At 40.3% G+C, this 14,116-nt stretch overlaps 2 protein-coding genes across 2 annotated transcripts; one reads left to right on the top strand and one right to left on the bottom strand.

The window, feature by feature from the left end:
• The first annotated feature begins 25 nt into the window (after window positions 1-25).
• On the top strand, window positions 26-7,832 carry nelfcd (negative elongation factor complex member C/D). The gene is made up of 15 exons (XM_044023270.1): window positions 26-244; window positions 1,292-1,395; window positions 1,985-2,094; window positions 2,236-2,345; window positions 2,471-2,578; window positions 2,708-2,860; window positions 3,206-3,336; window positions 4,135-4,300; window positions 4,385-4,519; window positions 5,227-5,366; window positions 5,598-5,712; window positions 5,802-5,897; window positions 6,263-6,403; window positions 7,094-7,223; window positions 7,362-7,832. Exons 1-15 carry the CDS (start codon window positions 188-190, stop codon window positions 7,394-7,396), a joined length of 1,731 nt encoding a protein of 576 aa, XP_043879205.1. The 5' UTR covers window positions 26-187; the 3' UTR covers window positions 7,397-7,832.
• A 426-nt stretch (window positions 7,833-8,258) lies between these two features.
• On the bottom strand, window positions 8,259-13,843 carry ctsz (cathepsin Z). Its single transcript, XM_044023272.1, has 7 exons — window positions 13,786-13,843; window positions 13,488-13,651; window positions 11,757-11,920; window positions 11,359-11,538; window positions 11,120-11,270; window positions 9,493-9,655; window positions 8,259-8,802 (listed from the first exon to the last, which is right to left on the bottom strand). Exons 2-7 carry the CDS (start codon window positions 13,622-13,624, stop codon window positions 8,677-8,679), a joined length of 921 nt encoding a protein of 306 aa, XP_043879207.1. The 5' UTR covers window positions 13,625-13,651; window positions 13,786-13,843; the 3' UTR covers window positions 8,259-8,676.
• Window positions 13,844-14,116: the final 273 nt, after the last annotated feature.

Genomic DNA, 14,116 nt, shown 5'->3' with positions numbered 1-14,116 from the left:
AACATACTGATGAGACCCTGAGATTAGGGGGCGTGGCTTGCAGTACACCGCTTCGCCATTTTCCTCTTGTTGTTAGCTTGCTAGCCTAGCAGGTTGTCGTTTTCCCCATTTTAACCCGTTTGCACCCATATTAAACACACCCAGGTGATTTGTTGCAACAAACTCAACGCCTGCTTTCCTCGTCATCATGGACGAAGAGTATTACAGCGGCGGAGGAGACTGGGAAGGAACGGAGGGAAGCACGGTGAGACGTCGACTTGTTGCTGCCGTTTAATTAGCATTAGCTTTGCTGCAGCTCTAGCAGCTGCTGGTTTGCTGTTGTGATAACGGAATATTAACACTCAGGCTGCATCGATGATGTTGATGTGTTGTGATAAAAGTGGTGGAAACGTGTGCACCTGTAGTGTTAAAAAGAACCTCCGCAGCAAAGTCTGAACTTACAACAGCTAAGTTAACTGGCTAACATCAGCTACAAGCTAGCTAACATGCTGACCGTTTAGCTCTCCATCTCAACAGAACTCTAGTTTTGCAAAATTTTAATTTTTAATTTTTTTAAAAGCACACCAGACTGTTGGTGTTCTGCAACACAACTCAAAAGGCTTGATTGTTATGTCAAGTAAAAGTTTTTCACACATCGAGCACTTCATATCATATAAGCCAAGAATTTCCCATTGATTCACCAGTTAACTTTTACTTCGCTGTTTTAACCTAAAAGTGGGAAGACACGGTTTATAATCTGCAGCTCTTTTTGTCCTTTGTTCAATTGAGATCTTGACTCATTTCCCGAGTAATCAGTTCACTGATTCATTGTTGTTTCACAAACCTCATAATAATGACTGTTGTTTTGTCAAGAAGATTTGTCAGATTTTCACTTTAGTGTCACAGAGAACTTGTTTTTAATTTATCAAATAATTAATTGACTGTCAACATGGGGAAAATAGTTTTTCAGCTGTCAACAAAATCCCTTCAAATTAGATTATTTTTTGAGTTTTTATAGTAAGTATAAGTATTAATACATATTTGAACGATCATCAGACGGAAATCTTTTTTTCTTCTAGTCCAGTAAATGTCACTACATAATGAAAAATATTTATATGTGTTTTCCAAATTGACAATGTCTTCAAATGTCTTGATCTGTTCTCTAACCAAAAATTCAGTTTACTCTTGTACAGGGTCGATTACCCAAAAAAGTGTCTTTTCGTTAAAATATCAAATACTAATTGGTTAATGGTTTCATTATTGCAATCCTACAGAGAACATTACAGAATCATAAACCCTTTCTATCTTTCAGGAGGAAGGTTATGCTGATGACGGAAAGGTCCAGGAAGACTGTCTGCAGAAATTCTCCAGCAGGGACTACATCATGGAGCCTGCAATCTTCAACACCCTCAAAACGTGAGGGCCTGTCTCCAAACATTATGATCCCTCTTTCTAAAACAAGAACAATACTATCGCAGTTCCTGCATCTTTGGCGTCAACTCACTCAGCATTCATGTGCATGGCACGATGCCTTGCCTATCCTCTCTCCATTGGCACGACTGTCGGCATGCAGAAGCTTCCTGTTTAGTGATATACCTGTCATTTCTGCTAAGGAACCCTCCCTAAAGGTTTCACACTGGATGAAAACAAGACAGATGGGAATATTTCTTTGTGCCTCTCACAGGTCATTACATAGGACAAATGTTTTGTTTTCATCTGTTTACCGAGCTTTGGTTGCAGGCAGAGCGAATTATTGACATGGTTGAAAAATTGCATGATACTGTACATTATCCACTTTTTGTTGCCTGTGACTATATTTGACATATTCAGCAGCTATTGAAGTAATCAAGTCAAGGACCTATACCCATTCTGTTGCATGTCTTATCCAAACAATGTCAAATTCGGCACTGCACACCCATAGTAATCGGCTGGAGAATTAATAGATAGGTTTGTGAAGAAGGAAGAGAGGCTTCAGTCATAAATTTCCTTGTCTTTATTCTCACAGGTATTTCCGAGCAGGTGGTTCTCCGGAACACGTCATCCAACTTCTGTCTGAAAACTACTCTGCTGTGGCTCAGACTGTTAACCTGCTGGCAGAGTGGCTCATCCAGATGGGTAGGTAATGGACTAAGAAATGTGAGATCACACCGAAGACTTTGGTTTACGTGCTCATGGCGTCTGAGTCATCAACTCTGTGCCAAGGAGAAACATGCCCCTTGTTGTTTATTAATCTGCAGTGTCTTTGTTTTACTGCAGGTGTAGAGCCTGCTCAGGTCCAAGAGCGGGTTGAAAATCACCTCAAGAGTCTTCTGATAAAGCACTTCGACCCCCAGAAAGCAGATTCCATTTTCACTGTTGAGGGAGAGGTGAGATCTGCTCAAATACGGTGTATCTTATGCTGAAGACTTGGTCATCAATGTTATATATTACTTATGTTGTAGAGGAAGCATTTTTGTGTATATGAAACAAATCAATTCTGCTGTGTTTTCAGACTCCTGCGTGGCTCGAGCAGATGATAGCACACACTACATGGAGAGATCTCTTCTATAAGTTGGCAGAGGCTCACCCAGATTGTCTCATGCTCAACTTCACTGTGAAGGTATAATTACACAAAAAAACTCAAAAACAGCAATTTTACAACATATCTTAATTGTTTGTATTTTCTCAATATAAGCAGTTGTTTTACTTTGTAGCAGTTTGTTTACTCACCCTTCCTCTGTGTGTCAAGCTCATTTCAGATGCCGGTTACCAGGGAGAGATCACCAGTGTGTCCACTGCGTGTCAGCAGTTGGAGGTTTTCTCTCGAGTACTGAGGACGTCTTTGGCCACTCTGCTGGATGGAGGAGAGGAGAACCTGGAGAAGAACTTGCCCGAGTTTGCTGTGAGACTAACTTTATTTTGCACTCTATAAACTTTGATTCTGTAAAATAAAAACGTGCATGATTACTTTGTTTTTAAGTCCTACTGCTACTTGTCATTAAGAATCGGTTCATTAATGTTAAATCTGGTTTGATCATTTAAAATATCAGATTCTTTAAAAAGGATCTGGTATCATAGGTTTGTACCTCATACGTTTTTTGTCTTTCCTAACTGTTTCATATGACTGACAATTACATACGTTTTTAATTGTGGACGTTCTGCCATGAAAGAATAACTAGGGTGTCATCTCTTTACTGTTTCTGTGTTGGATGGTCTTTGCTGAGTTGTCGTTGCCTCTCTCCTGTAGAAGATGGTGTGTCATGGCGAACACACCTACCTCTTTGCCCAGGCCATGATGTCGATCCTGTCTCAGGAGGAACAGGGTGGTTCAGCTGTTCGCAGGATCGGCCAAGAGGTGCAGAAGTCGGCACATGAGAGGTACAGCTCTCTCTTTCAGTTTGACATCTGTCTAGTTTCACCAAATGAAATTGTTCAAGTGCAAGTGAACACATGTTACTGTAACAGAATTATGGTGATTTTGTTGAATAAAACAAGAAATAATTTATGTATGTATAATATGTAGAATATGAACGGACTGGGATTTAACTCGGCAAATTCATATGCCAACATGATTCAGTATTTTTTTTTTTATAAAAGAGTTCTCATTGGTTGAGAATACTTTCTCAACTTTTAAGAACCAGACACTATTGTCCTTGTCCCAGGTTTGAAGGAATTAATTTATCGGTAAAGTATGCCTGCCTCCACTACAATAGGTGGTGATATGCCCCCTTTCAGCATGGTGACTTGTTGAAGATATTAAAGTCTTTAAGCTGACAAGAGCATAAATCCAGTCTCTTCATTAGTCCAAAATGCAGTGATACGGATTTTTACCATGTTTTCTCACAGTTGTCTGCTTTTCGTTGGCTGGCTTTTTCTATTGCATCCATATCAAACCTCAGTGGTGGGAGGTGTGGAGCATGTGCAAGCTTGGGTCCAGTTGAACGTATACATGCAGTAGTAATTCAATTCCCAGTCACGTTATTTGTGTGTTGTCCAACATTAAGAAATTAAATTTGGTACCATTTCAGTCAGACTAACTTGTTTATATTTATTTTAAAAATCCATTTTTAGTCAGCCTAACACAGTAATTCTTTCAAAGTCCATTTTAACGTTTGTGTGCCTGTAACCGTGTATCAAAGTTCACTGTTGACGTCAGTTCTGTGGTTCGTATGTCAGAGGTCATGATGCCAGTCAGATAACCCTGGCGCTTGGCACAGCAGCGGCCTACCCTCGGGCGTGCCAAGCACTGGGTGCCATGTTGTCTAAAGGAGCCCTGAATCCTGCTGATATCACAGTCCTGTTCAAGATGTTCAGTAGCATGGACCCTCCTCCTGTGGAGCTGGTGAGTACAGAGCATCTTTGACCTTGTTTATGATCACTAAATGTTTGTGCTGCACAGTGGAACACTTACATTTCTCATCTGTAGATCAGAGTGCCTGCCTTCCTGGACCTGTTCATGCAGTCACTATTTAAGCCTGGATCAAAGATCAACCAAGACCATAAACACAAATACATCCATATCCTGGCGTATGCTGCCAGTGTGGTCGAGACGTGGAAAAAGGTACAGAAAGCTAGTAATTTTGTGAGGGACTGTTCACATGCAGTATCTTAAAATGCATCAAATAAGCCAGAGGTGTTTTCTACCAAGGCGGGTTTTCTCTTCTGTTGCAAGAGCTTCACATTAATTATTGCATTAAAACTAAATTAAATCACAGACGGTGGGGTTTACCAACACTCTTTTTTCCTCACCCCAGCTTTGCTCTTTCATGTGTGAAGAAAAATAAGAAAAAACTTGCCATGTCTGGGTTAATCCTCTTTTCCAGCTGATTCAGGAGTTTTGTCTGGATGCTGTAAGGTTCAAAGTTCATTTCAGAGTGGACAAAAAACAATTTGACCTACTACTTTGGTCCGTTTATCAAATGGGTGTGCTGAAAGCACCTGCTGCGTTCAGAAAAGTTTAGATATTTTTATCTCAGTGTGACGGGGACATGCCCAGAAAAACAGGTGTGTTGCAACGGACGCACATGATTTGTGCATCTCCATTGAAAATAAAGTACACTAAAGACAATGCATGTGAACAGCACCTCGAAATTAGACTGACATGAGAAACGCATGCAGACGTGTTTACTGTAGTAAAATGTCACCTGCACAGTAGACCAGGTGAGCTGTTAGTAAATATCACGTGTCCTTGTTTGGTTCTGTTTTGTTCCCTGGTTCCACGCCAGCTTCTTAAACTCAGTTTCTCTTGTGACACCTGTTCACTCCCAGAACAAGCGAGTTAACATAAATAAAGACGAGCACAAGTCGACTTCAAAGGCCATAGAGACCGTGCACAACCTGTGCTGCAACGAGAACAAAGGAGCTACAGAGCTGGTGGCTGAACTCGGTACTTTGTACCAGTGCATCCGGTGAGTGAACACGACCCCTGCACCACCTGCAACTCCATAAAAAGGAAAGAATGCGTTTCATTAGAGAAACACTGAAATATGACCTCCTGCATTCAGTTAAAAAGAAATAGAGATAGTTTTTCAAGCATCTGTCTGTCTGTTGAAAATGATATCCACTCAAACGCAGAGTTTAGGAGTGGAAATAATGACTTTCCTTGACTGACCTGTATGATTTAATTTGTGTGTGTTCAGGTTTCCCGTCGTTGCCATGGGTGTTTTAAAGTGGGTGGACTGGACGGTTTCTGAGCCGCGTTACTTTCAACTCCAGACTGACCACACTCCTGTACATTTAGCTCTGCTGGATGAGGTACGACATTCCTGTCACCAAGATCAGTGTTTCGTTTTTAGTCCCAAAGCCAGGTGTTGGATTTAAACATGAATTCCTCCTCTGCACAGATCTGCACGTGTCACCAGCTGCTGCACCCGCAGGTCCTCCAGCTGCTCATCAAACTCTTTGAGACGGAGCACTCTCAGCTTGACGTCATGGAGCAGGTGTGTACTGAGCCTAGCTCACACTAAGGCTGCAAAGATTGATTATTAATTGATTAAGAAATTATTTTGATCATTGAGTGTTTTTTTTTAATAAATAAAACGATCTGTTTTTTTCTGCTTCTTAAATGTCAATATTTTCTGGTTCTGGTTGCTTCTTCTATCTTATGGACCAAACACATAATTGATTACTTGATGGATTCATTGATGACAAAATAAATAAAAATCAGAAATCGCTGCAAAGACTCCAGCTCACACATCATGTAATGTGGGATAATCAGTGATCTAAATGGATGCCTCTCATTTGACTTTCTTTGTTGGTGCATGTACCGTCTCTCAGCTGACTGCATGTTGTTTCCCCCCCTCAGCTGGAACTGAAGAAGACGCTGCTTGACCGAATGGTTCATCTGCTGAGTCGTGGCTACGTCCTGCCCGTAGTTGGTTACATTCGAAAGTGTCTGGAGAAACTCAACACGGATATTTCCCTCATTAGATACTTTGTGACTGAGGTAAAAGTGACATCTTACTGGAATGAGATGTGACATCATAAATATTTCCCAGCAACGCAGAAGTTCCTGCAGATCCTTGGTGTTGCAAACCTTTGATTTAACACACACGGCCTTGAAAATGGTCTTGCATTAAACAAGTTTGACTATATTGTATTCTAGGTTAAGTATCAGCTAAGTGAAGATTTGGCATGACTCAAGTACAGTATTGTATTTTTAATGAAATAATGTATTATTATGTTTATCATGTCATATGAGAAACACCTCATTTGAGAATCCTACAGTCTCAGCATGTAGTGCAACATCTTTGATGTTTTCAGTCCTGTATATACTGATTACTTAACATAGACTGTACTGTTAATTCTTGAGATTTGCAATGTGACCAACACAATGTCACAAGTTCTCAAATGTCACCTGCAACCACGCTGTCAATCAACTGGAGTTCATTCATATGTGTCCTGTCTATTTTTCCTCTAAATGGAAACATAATTTACAAAACTGACACCAAGACCTGAAACTATGGATTGAGACCTTAACTCTTCAGGAAAATGTTCACTGAAGCTTATTTTCCTATAGACTTCCATTCAAGACTACTTAATTAACCAAAAGAATACAAATATAGTCTGTTATTTACAAAAACATTCATCAGAAAGAGTTTAAAGAGTTAAACTCCAGTATTGTTCTTTTTAAAAGGTGCTGGATGTTATCGCACCTCCATATACATCAGACTTTGTTCAGCTCTTCCTGCCCATCCTGGAGAACGACAGCATCGCAGGAACGATACGCGCAGAGGGAGAACACGATGCTGTCGCTGAGTTCATCGGTGAGTGACGACGTGCTTTTACATTTTGAGCCAGCACAGAAATGTATTATACACACACACGACTGGGAAACTGGAACATAAAAACTTTATATCATCCACTTCTTTTACAATTAATGTGGTTATTACTTTTTTTTGCAGCCCATTGCAAGTCAAACTTCATCATGATCAACTGATGTGGACTCTGAGGAAAAAAAACATTGTTGATGGACATTGTACAAATACGACCAAACAAGGACAGAAGATCTGTGATCTCGAAGTGCTCTGCTTCATTTCACTCGGAGACGAGCCTGAACTTTTCAGTTTCAAGAGAACAAGGATTATACTCCCACAGAGTGGGAGTGAAGTATTGTTTTTGGTGGCACTGTGTACTTCCACACTGGCTTGCACTTGCCACTATGACCAACAGAGGGCGCCAGAGGCTTGTTGTGTGAACGTCAAGTTGTTTTCTATTGAGACAAGTCCAATGTCACTGAGCGGGTGGATTGAAGAAGTCTCATGATATGACAGAAGAGGCTCTGAGAGGATGCAGCTATGTTTTTCTTTTTCACCTTTTGTATTTTCTATATTATGTTGGTTTGAGTTGTTTTAAAATAAAAACCTGATCATGTAGTCTTAGTGCTTTTCTTTTAAACTTTATAGTTGTGAACGTAACTTACTTATTTTCGATGACAAACTTCATACTGTCTCAGTTCATATGGATCAAGACTTTTCAGGACAAGAATAAAAGCAGCCTAGAACGACACAAGTGAATGAGCCTTTAACATGTTTTTGCAGGAAAAACACAGGTGATCCTGATCACATGGCTCTGTTCAGTTCATGTCAACATTGAACCCAATATTATGCCTGAAACTGTGGAAGCTAATGGAACCATTATTTTGATTATTTACACCTGTGATATTGCTGACAAAGATCTGGAACAGATCAGGACCAGTTACATTTATCACATAAAATTATGGCCAATAACACATTTGCAACAAAACTTTTTTCAAACCACCATTTCAACTTTGAAGACAAGAGAAACTGAAACAGGAAAGATTTTGTGTGAACCATCACTTTCGAGTGTCGTTTATTAGCATAGATATTGGTTATTTTCCATTTTTCTGACGTGTGGATTGTTTGGCGTGAAAACCAAATTATAAAAAGCTCTATTTGACATGAAATGCATATAAGAAGGCACTTATTATGTTTTTGTAGAAAAACCCTGCTCCATCTGTCTGTTGTTAATCTCCCTGATAATAATTCAGATTGTTCAAAGTCTGAACACTTGACTGAAGCAGGTATAAATCCAGCTGAAATTTACTTAACCCTGATTTCAAGTGTAAAAATTTTTTTAAAAAAAGATCAAAACTTCCCTTTTCAAGCTTTTGCATACAAAAATTTCCCCACTTCCAGAGAAAGGACGAAATTAATAGCACATACTTAAGCATCGTCCGGCACTGTGTGCTGCTGTCCTCTAAACGTAGTCTTTAGGGACGATTGGGTCTCCAAACATACAGTCCTCCTCTACTGCCAGGTTGTATGTGCTGCCACTTCCTCCCTTGTAGGAACTGGTCACAATCCTGAGCCAACCCTTCTCACCCTGAGAAGAAAGAAGCAAATCAGAAACTACTAATTCTGATAACCAATTGTTGTAGTAATTTTCCAGCCAAAGACATTCAAGCATGCCGACAAATGCTCGGCCATTTCTGTGAACCAACCTGGACACTCGCTCTTACTGAAAACACGGCAGCCAGAAAGGACAAAAGAATAACAGTTTCATAGTTTGACAGCCTTTTCCAGTAGGAAACTCAAATTTATAAACAGCTTACACACCCTGCACTAAAGTCCATAGAGAAAATAATCAATTTTAAATCACGGCACACAAAAGTTGTTGATCCATTGCAGCCTCTGTCAGTAAGTTCAAATGTTTTATTTAGTGACTTTGGTGTTTTGGAACCTCTGTTTGAATCTAACAAAAGGCACAAACTGACCAAATGAGACAGCAGTAGACCAGCAGCTCCCACGTACCTGCAAGCTAAAAATGTTAATTTTCTCTCTGGACTTTGGTACAAGAGAGTTATCCATTTCCAATTCGTCATATTCTTAGACGTAAGTGGGTGTAGATTTAAATCAGTGAGACTTTAGTTAAGCGGCTAAGGTCTGTTTTTCTTTCTGTGCCTGCTCTTCTGGAATGTAGATGACAGTAAACCCTTCCAACCTCTTTACTTTCACAGATGAGAAAACAAACTCCTCTCACTGCCTAAACATGATCTGTGGGACGTGGACGTACCCATGGCTCTCCCCAGGAGTTCCGCACAATCCAGTATTCGACACCGTTCTCCACGCCCCACCCTGCCACTGAGATGATGTGGTTGACGAAGGGTTCCTCTTGGTATTCTGTGTAGACACCTCCAGTGTACGCATCCAGCTTCTCTGTGGCCATAATCCCACAGCTGAAGACAACAAGCACCATGGATTACATTAACGTGAAACAATGGAGAGAAGACATGAATGTACAATCATCTACAGAGGACCTGAGCCGCTGACTGTTAATAGCTTACAGTATATTAAGTACTTACAATTGTTCATAAACACTGTAAACCATATCAGATACATACAAGGTATAATGAAGGAAATTAAACGCTGTATAAATACAGTCAACAAAAAACCTTATCGACAACTGGTGTCATAAACCTCAAGTGTGTAAGAATTACTGATATCTAATGGTGAGACTGCAGATTATTACAATCTGAGGATTCCTCTGCTCAACCCTGCTGCTGTTCTTCCATACGCTTCAGGAAACTACAGTGGCCACATGTTCTTCTTATTAATTGGTTTAGTAAGCTTGTAGACACATAGCAGCACAAGATGGCACCTTGCTTTAAGTTAAAGTGTATATAAAAGGCTTACAATCTTCTTCCAAAGGCTAAATTTACTATTTGTCAGGCAAAAACCTGGATAATAATAATGGTAATAATAATAATGGTAATAGTAATAATGATGATGATTGAGGGGCCCTATTAGACATATTCTATAACTTAACTTTTGTTATTTGTATGTGGCCATATAAAACATCACATAATAACCAGTGCTATTATTTGGTTTCAGGGCATTTAATAATCCATCCTTGGGTAGAATAATCAGTCTCTGTCTATAATCCACCCTGAATGTGACACACTAGACCTTTTACGTATCATTATGTTATGTTGAAGGACGTAGGAGAGATAAGAAGAATCAGTGAAAGGCGATGAACCAGACACTGTCTTTTTCGTTTGTCGTCTGTGGAGGAGAAAAGTGTCAGAGTCCGTTCTGTTTGGCTGAATTCTTTTCATTCTTTTTGTTATTTGCACTCCTTTGTGGAACAAAATTGTTGTGAAAGACTTTTTTTATTCCTTGTCTTAACCAAACAGAAGTCTAGATGACTGGATGTTACAGTTGTATTTACTTTCAAAAGCTTTCTGGTCCTCAGACAAACTCCATGTCTGATGGTTTCCCTGCAGTGTGAGCAGGAGGCTGCAATTATGTGTGTCTTAATATGAAGCACAGTGAATGTAGTACAGGGACAAAAATGGGCACGTAACACTCTCAGAACTGGCGAAAATATTTATAAAATAAGTAAAAGTAGTGCACTATGGCTCAGTAGTGCCTCCAAGAGGTGAAATGGTTTGACTTGTGTGACTTGCAACTTCTCAGCTTTCAGAAACCGTTGGAATGTTTCCAATCGCACAAACAGTCGCAAAATTACAGTAATGCAAAGTGAGCTTGTGCCACAAGGGTTACGGCTCCTAAAAATACCAGTTCCGTGTGAATATAAAGCCTAATTAAGTGTTTCTGATTGGCAGGTGTACCTAATAAAGTGGCCAGCGAGTGTCTAAACAAACAAAATGGACAGTAGTAGAGAGAAACATGAAGGAAACCTGATGGGTCCTTTTTCGTAGATCTCGGCCATCATCTTCTCTCTCCCGCTCACAGATCCGTAATCTCCCACTTTCCACAGGGTGTAGTTCTTGACGATGTTGCACACACCAAAGGTGGTGCAGGTGCCACACTGGTTGAAGGGCTTGCAGTCTTTAGAGAGGAACACAGAGCATACAAACGGCTCACTCTCAGACCTTCAGTGACAGAGAGAAACCTCTGATCTGTGTGTGCTACTCACTCTGGTCTTTGGCCTGGTAGTTGTTGCAGGTCTCATCTGGGATCCCCTTTTTGTTAGCGTACTCCCAAACTCCTCCATGATCACCTCCGTGACAAGAGCCTGCGTCACCACAGTCGATCACATTCTGGACAGAGAGGTAGGCAGACGGCCACACTCCTTTACGTTTAATGTTGATGCGATCTGAAGACAGCACACACATAGAAATGTAAAAAATAAATAAAGAGTACAAAGCAGAATTCACACACTTACAAGGAACATGAGCTGGGACTAGAGCGTCGTTGTTGCAATAGTAATTTTACGAACCAGTTTTTGTTCCTTCTGAGCAAAGAGGAACTAAAACCATAGATCAAACATGTCTGAGAATTCCACTGTGAGAACTATGTCATGAGTCATCATACCTGCCATGGCGCTGGTGCTGCCGTGTGCCCAGCAGGAGCCGCAGTACTGCGGGATGTGCTGGTTGCGGGTTGTGCTGACATAGTTTGTGCCATCAATGTTCCTCCAGTCCCACGATTTGGGCAAATCTGACACATTTAAATATTCATGAGGGCGAGGAGCAGTCCTGTGAACAGACAAGGATTTGATTTTTAAAGCATTTGTTGTTCTCTTTAAGAGTTTCTCTGTCTAGTAAAAATCGCTGGCTGGAGTAAATGATCTGTATTTACATAGTGCTTTTCTAGTCTTGATGATCACTCAAAGCTGCTTTACACAGTTTTTGACATTCATCCATTCATACAACAATGTGCAGGGTTACAGTAAGTGTTTTGCCCAAGAACATATTGTCAAACCCACAAATTTCAAGTGGATAGACGACTCACACAGTAATTAACTCACATAAGTAGAGCTGCAACTAACGATATTTCCATAATCGATTAATCAAGTACTTGTGTGGTCCTTACAATGTCAGAAAATGTTGATCAGATGTTTCTCAAACCTGGAAGTGAGGATGTTCTCAAATGTCTAGTTTGAAATTATTTCTTTGTTATATGGAGCAAAGAAACCAGAAATTATTCACATTTAAGAAGCTGAAAAATGTGAGAAACTGTACTAACTGTACACTCTATAACACCTAATATACTGTAGGTAAACCAGCAATCCCCAGGACATATTTGTTTTATACCTCATTTTGTGTATGTACATGTAAATCTTGTTTTTGAGGCCTGTTAGATTTTTTTTATTATTATTTAACAAGAGTTCTAGGACATCATGCTCCAAAATCAGCCTCTTGGCTGATAGTTGTTCTGGGGAAGAACTAGGGTAAAAGGAAATGAGCAAGTGAGGAAGGACAAAATACAATTATTGTTTGACTTTTGTTAATGTCCTGTTATAGAACCTTCTATGAATATTAATACAACATGAACTAAAAAGTCCCGTAGGGACAAATAACTACTTTTCAGTGAACTGTTCACTTCCTCAACATGTGACTGACACCTTGTGATGCCAGTACAAAAGTGATGATGAGTTATAATTATACATCTGAGACTTACTTACCATGACTACTATTAAGCAGTGCTGGAAGCTGTTGTCCTGTGAGCTGCTTATCTTAGCAGTTGACTCTAAGACAGAAACTTGTCTTCTGATTGTGTTGTGGTTTGAACCTTTCCCCAGTTTCTGAGTGCATTTTGATGGTAAAGGAAACTGTACTCACTGACACCTTGACTTTTTTTCTCGCAATTTCTCTGTAGGAAAAACCTACATTTTTAACTGCTATGATGGTCTGTCTCTCTTCCATTGTTAATTGCCTCTTTCCTCGCCATTGTCCTAGTCACAAATAATGCTCACAAGGGTCTGGTACCACAGTGTGTTCCAACACTACTTTTATGCCGACAGCGGGGGCTGTAAGTACTCAAGAAAAGTTGGGACAACTGTTGGAATTGGTATAGAACCAACTTTCAAGGCTTGATCGACATTCATTGCTGCAGAACAGCTTAACGTTGTTTTTGTATAATTCTGAAATGTAAATTATTTGTCAGTTTTGGGTAACCTAACTTCAGGCTAATGCTATTTAAAGGACTAACATTAGCTCGCTGTTTGACAATAAACATCCCGTTAAACTAACTGTTTGTTGTTGTTGTTTTCTACCAAAAGTGCGGACTCATGTAGAAACAAGATAATTCGGTTGAACTCACTTGAGTCCAAAGTGCTGGTTCCTCGGTGTTCGGACGTAACAAGGCTGTTTCTGGCTGAAAAACACTCCCGCGGACACTGCGGACAGAAGAAGCGCCAGCAGCTGCAGGACAACGAGCAGCGCAGCTCTGCGGGCCATCGGTGACTCTGTGGCGGCGGAGTTTTACTGGAGAGGAGAGATTGAGGGGGCGCTGAGTGAGGTAAGCTAGGCACCAACACCGACACCCGACCGACTGAAGTTACTGTTGAGGAACCGGTAACGAAACTCAAGTCATGTGACCACGAACACACTCGACTTACGTGTAAACGGTCGCTGACGCAGTCAAATCACGTGAAGTCATGTAACAATGCGCGAGCCACAACTGTGATTACGGAACTTAATATGGATTTCAAACAGAAGGGGGCAGCAGTGCATCGGTTAGTGTAAGGCCTGTCGGAAATTACTACAAGAAGAAAAACATTGGCTTCTACTTAGAACAGTAGAAGGCAGTATTACACCTAAAAACAATACGAGATTACAAATAAAAGAAAGACTTTGAAATGTCAAAGTATAAAAGGAAAAGATCAATTAATCAAACAAAGGGCACTCAATAGAATATTGGAATTAAACAGAGCAAATGAATAAATTAAT

This window comes from Solea senegalensis, linkage group LG4 (assembly GCF_019176455.1).
Source record: "Solea senegalensis isolate Sse05_10M linkage group LG4, IFAPA_SoseM_1, whole genome shotgun sequence".
NCBI lineage: Eukaryota > Metazoa > Chordata > Actinopteri > Pleuronectiformes > Soleidae > Solea > Solea senegalensis.
The sequence above is the reverse complement of the archived record's forward strand: the minus strand, read 5'-3'. Positions and strand labels throughout refer to the sequence as shown.

What these genes read in the sequence shown, in the direction of transcription:
- nelfcd (XM_044023270.1), top strand. Translation starts at nt 188, where the DNA reads ATGGACGAAGAGTATTACAGCGGCGGAGGAGACTGGGAAGGAACGGAG. An exon ending in AAGGAACGGAGGGAAGCACG is followed by an intron (nt 245 to 1,291) that starts GTGAGACGTCGA and finishes TCTATCTTTCAG; the next exon opens with GAGGAAGGTTATGCTGATGA. An exon ending in AGAGTGGCTCATCCAGATGG is followed by an intron (nt 2,095 to 2,235) that starts GTAGGTAATGGA and finishes GTTTTACTGCAG; the next exon opens with GTGTAGAGCCTGCTCAGGTC.
- ctsz (XM_044023272.1), bottom strand. Translation starts at nt 13,624, where the DNA reads ATGGCCCGCAGAGCTGCGCTGCTCGTTGTCCTGCAGCTGCTGGCGCTT. An exon ending in CTACCAGGCCAAAGACCAGA is followed by an intron (nt 11,271 to 11,358) that starts GTGAGTAGCACA and finishes TCCTCTCTAAAG; the next exon opens with ACTGCAAGCCCTTCAACCAG. An exon ending in ACTCCTGGGGAGAGCCATGG is followed by an intron (nt 8,803 to 9,492) that starts GTACGTCCACGT and finishes CTTTCTTCTCAG; the next exon opens with GGTGAGAAGGGTTGGCTCAG.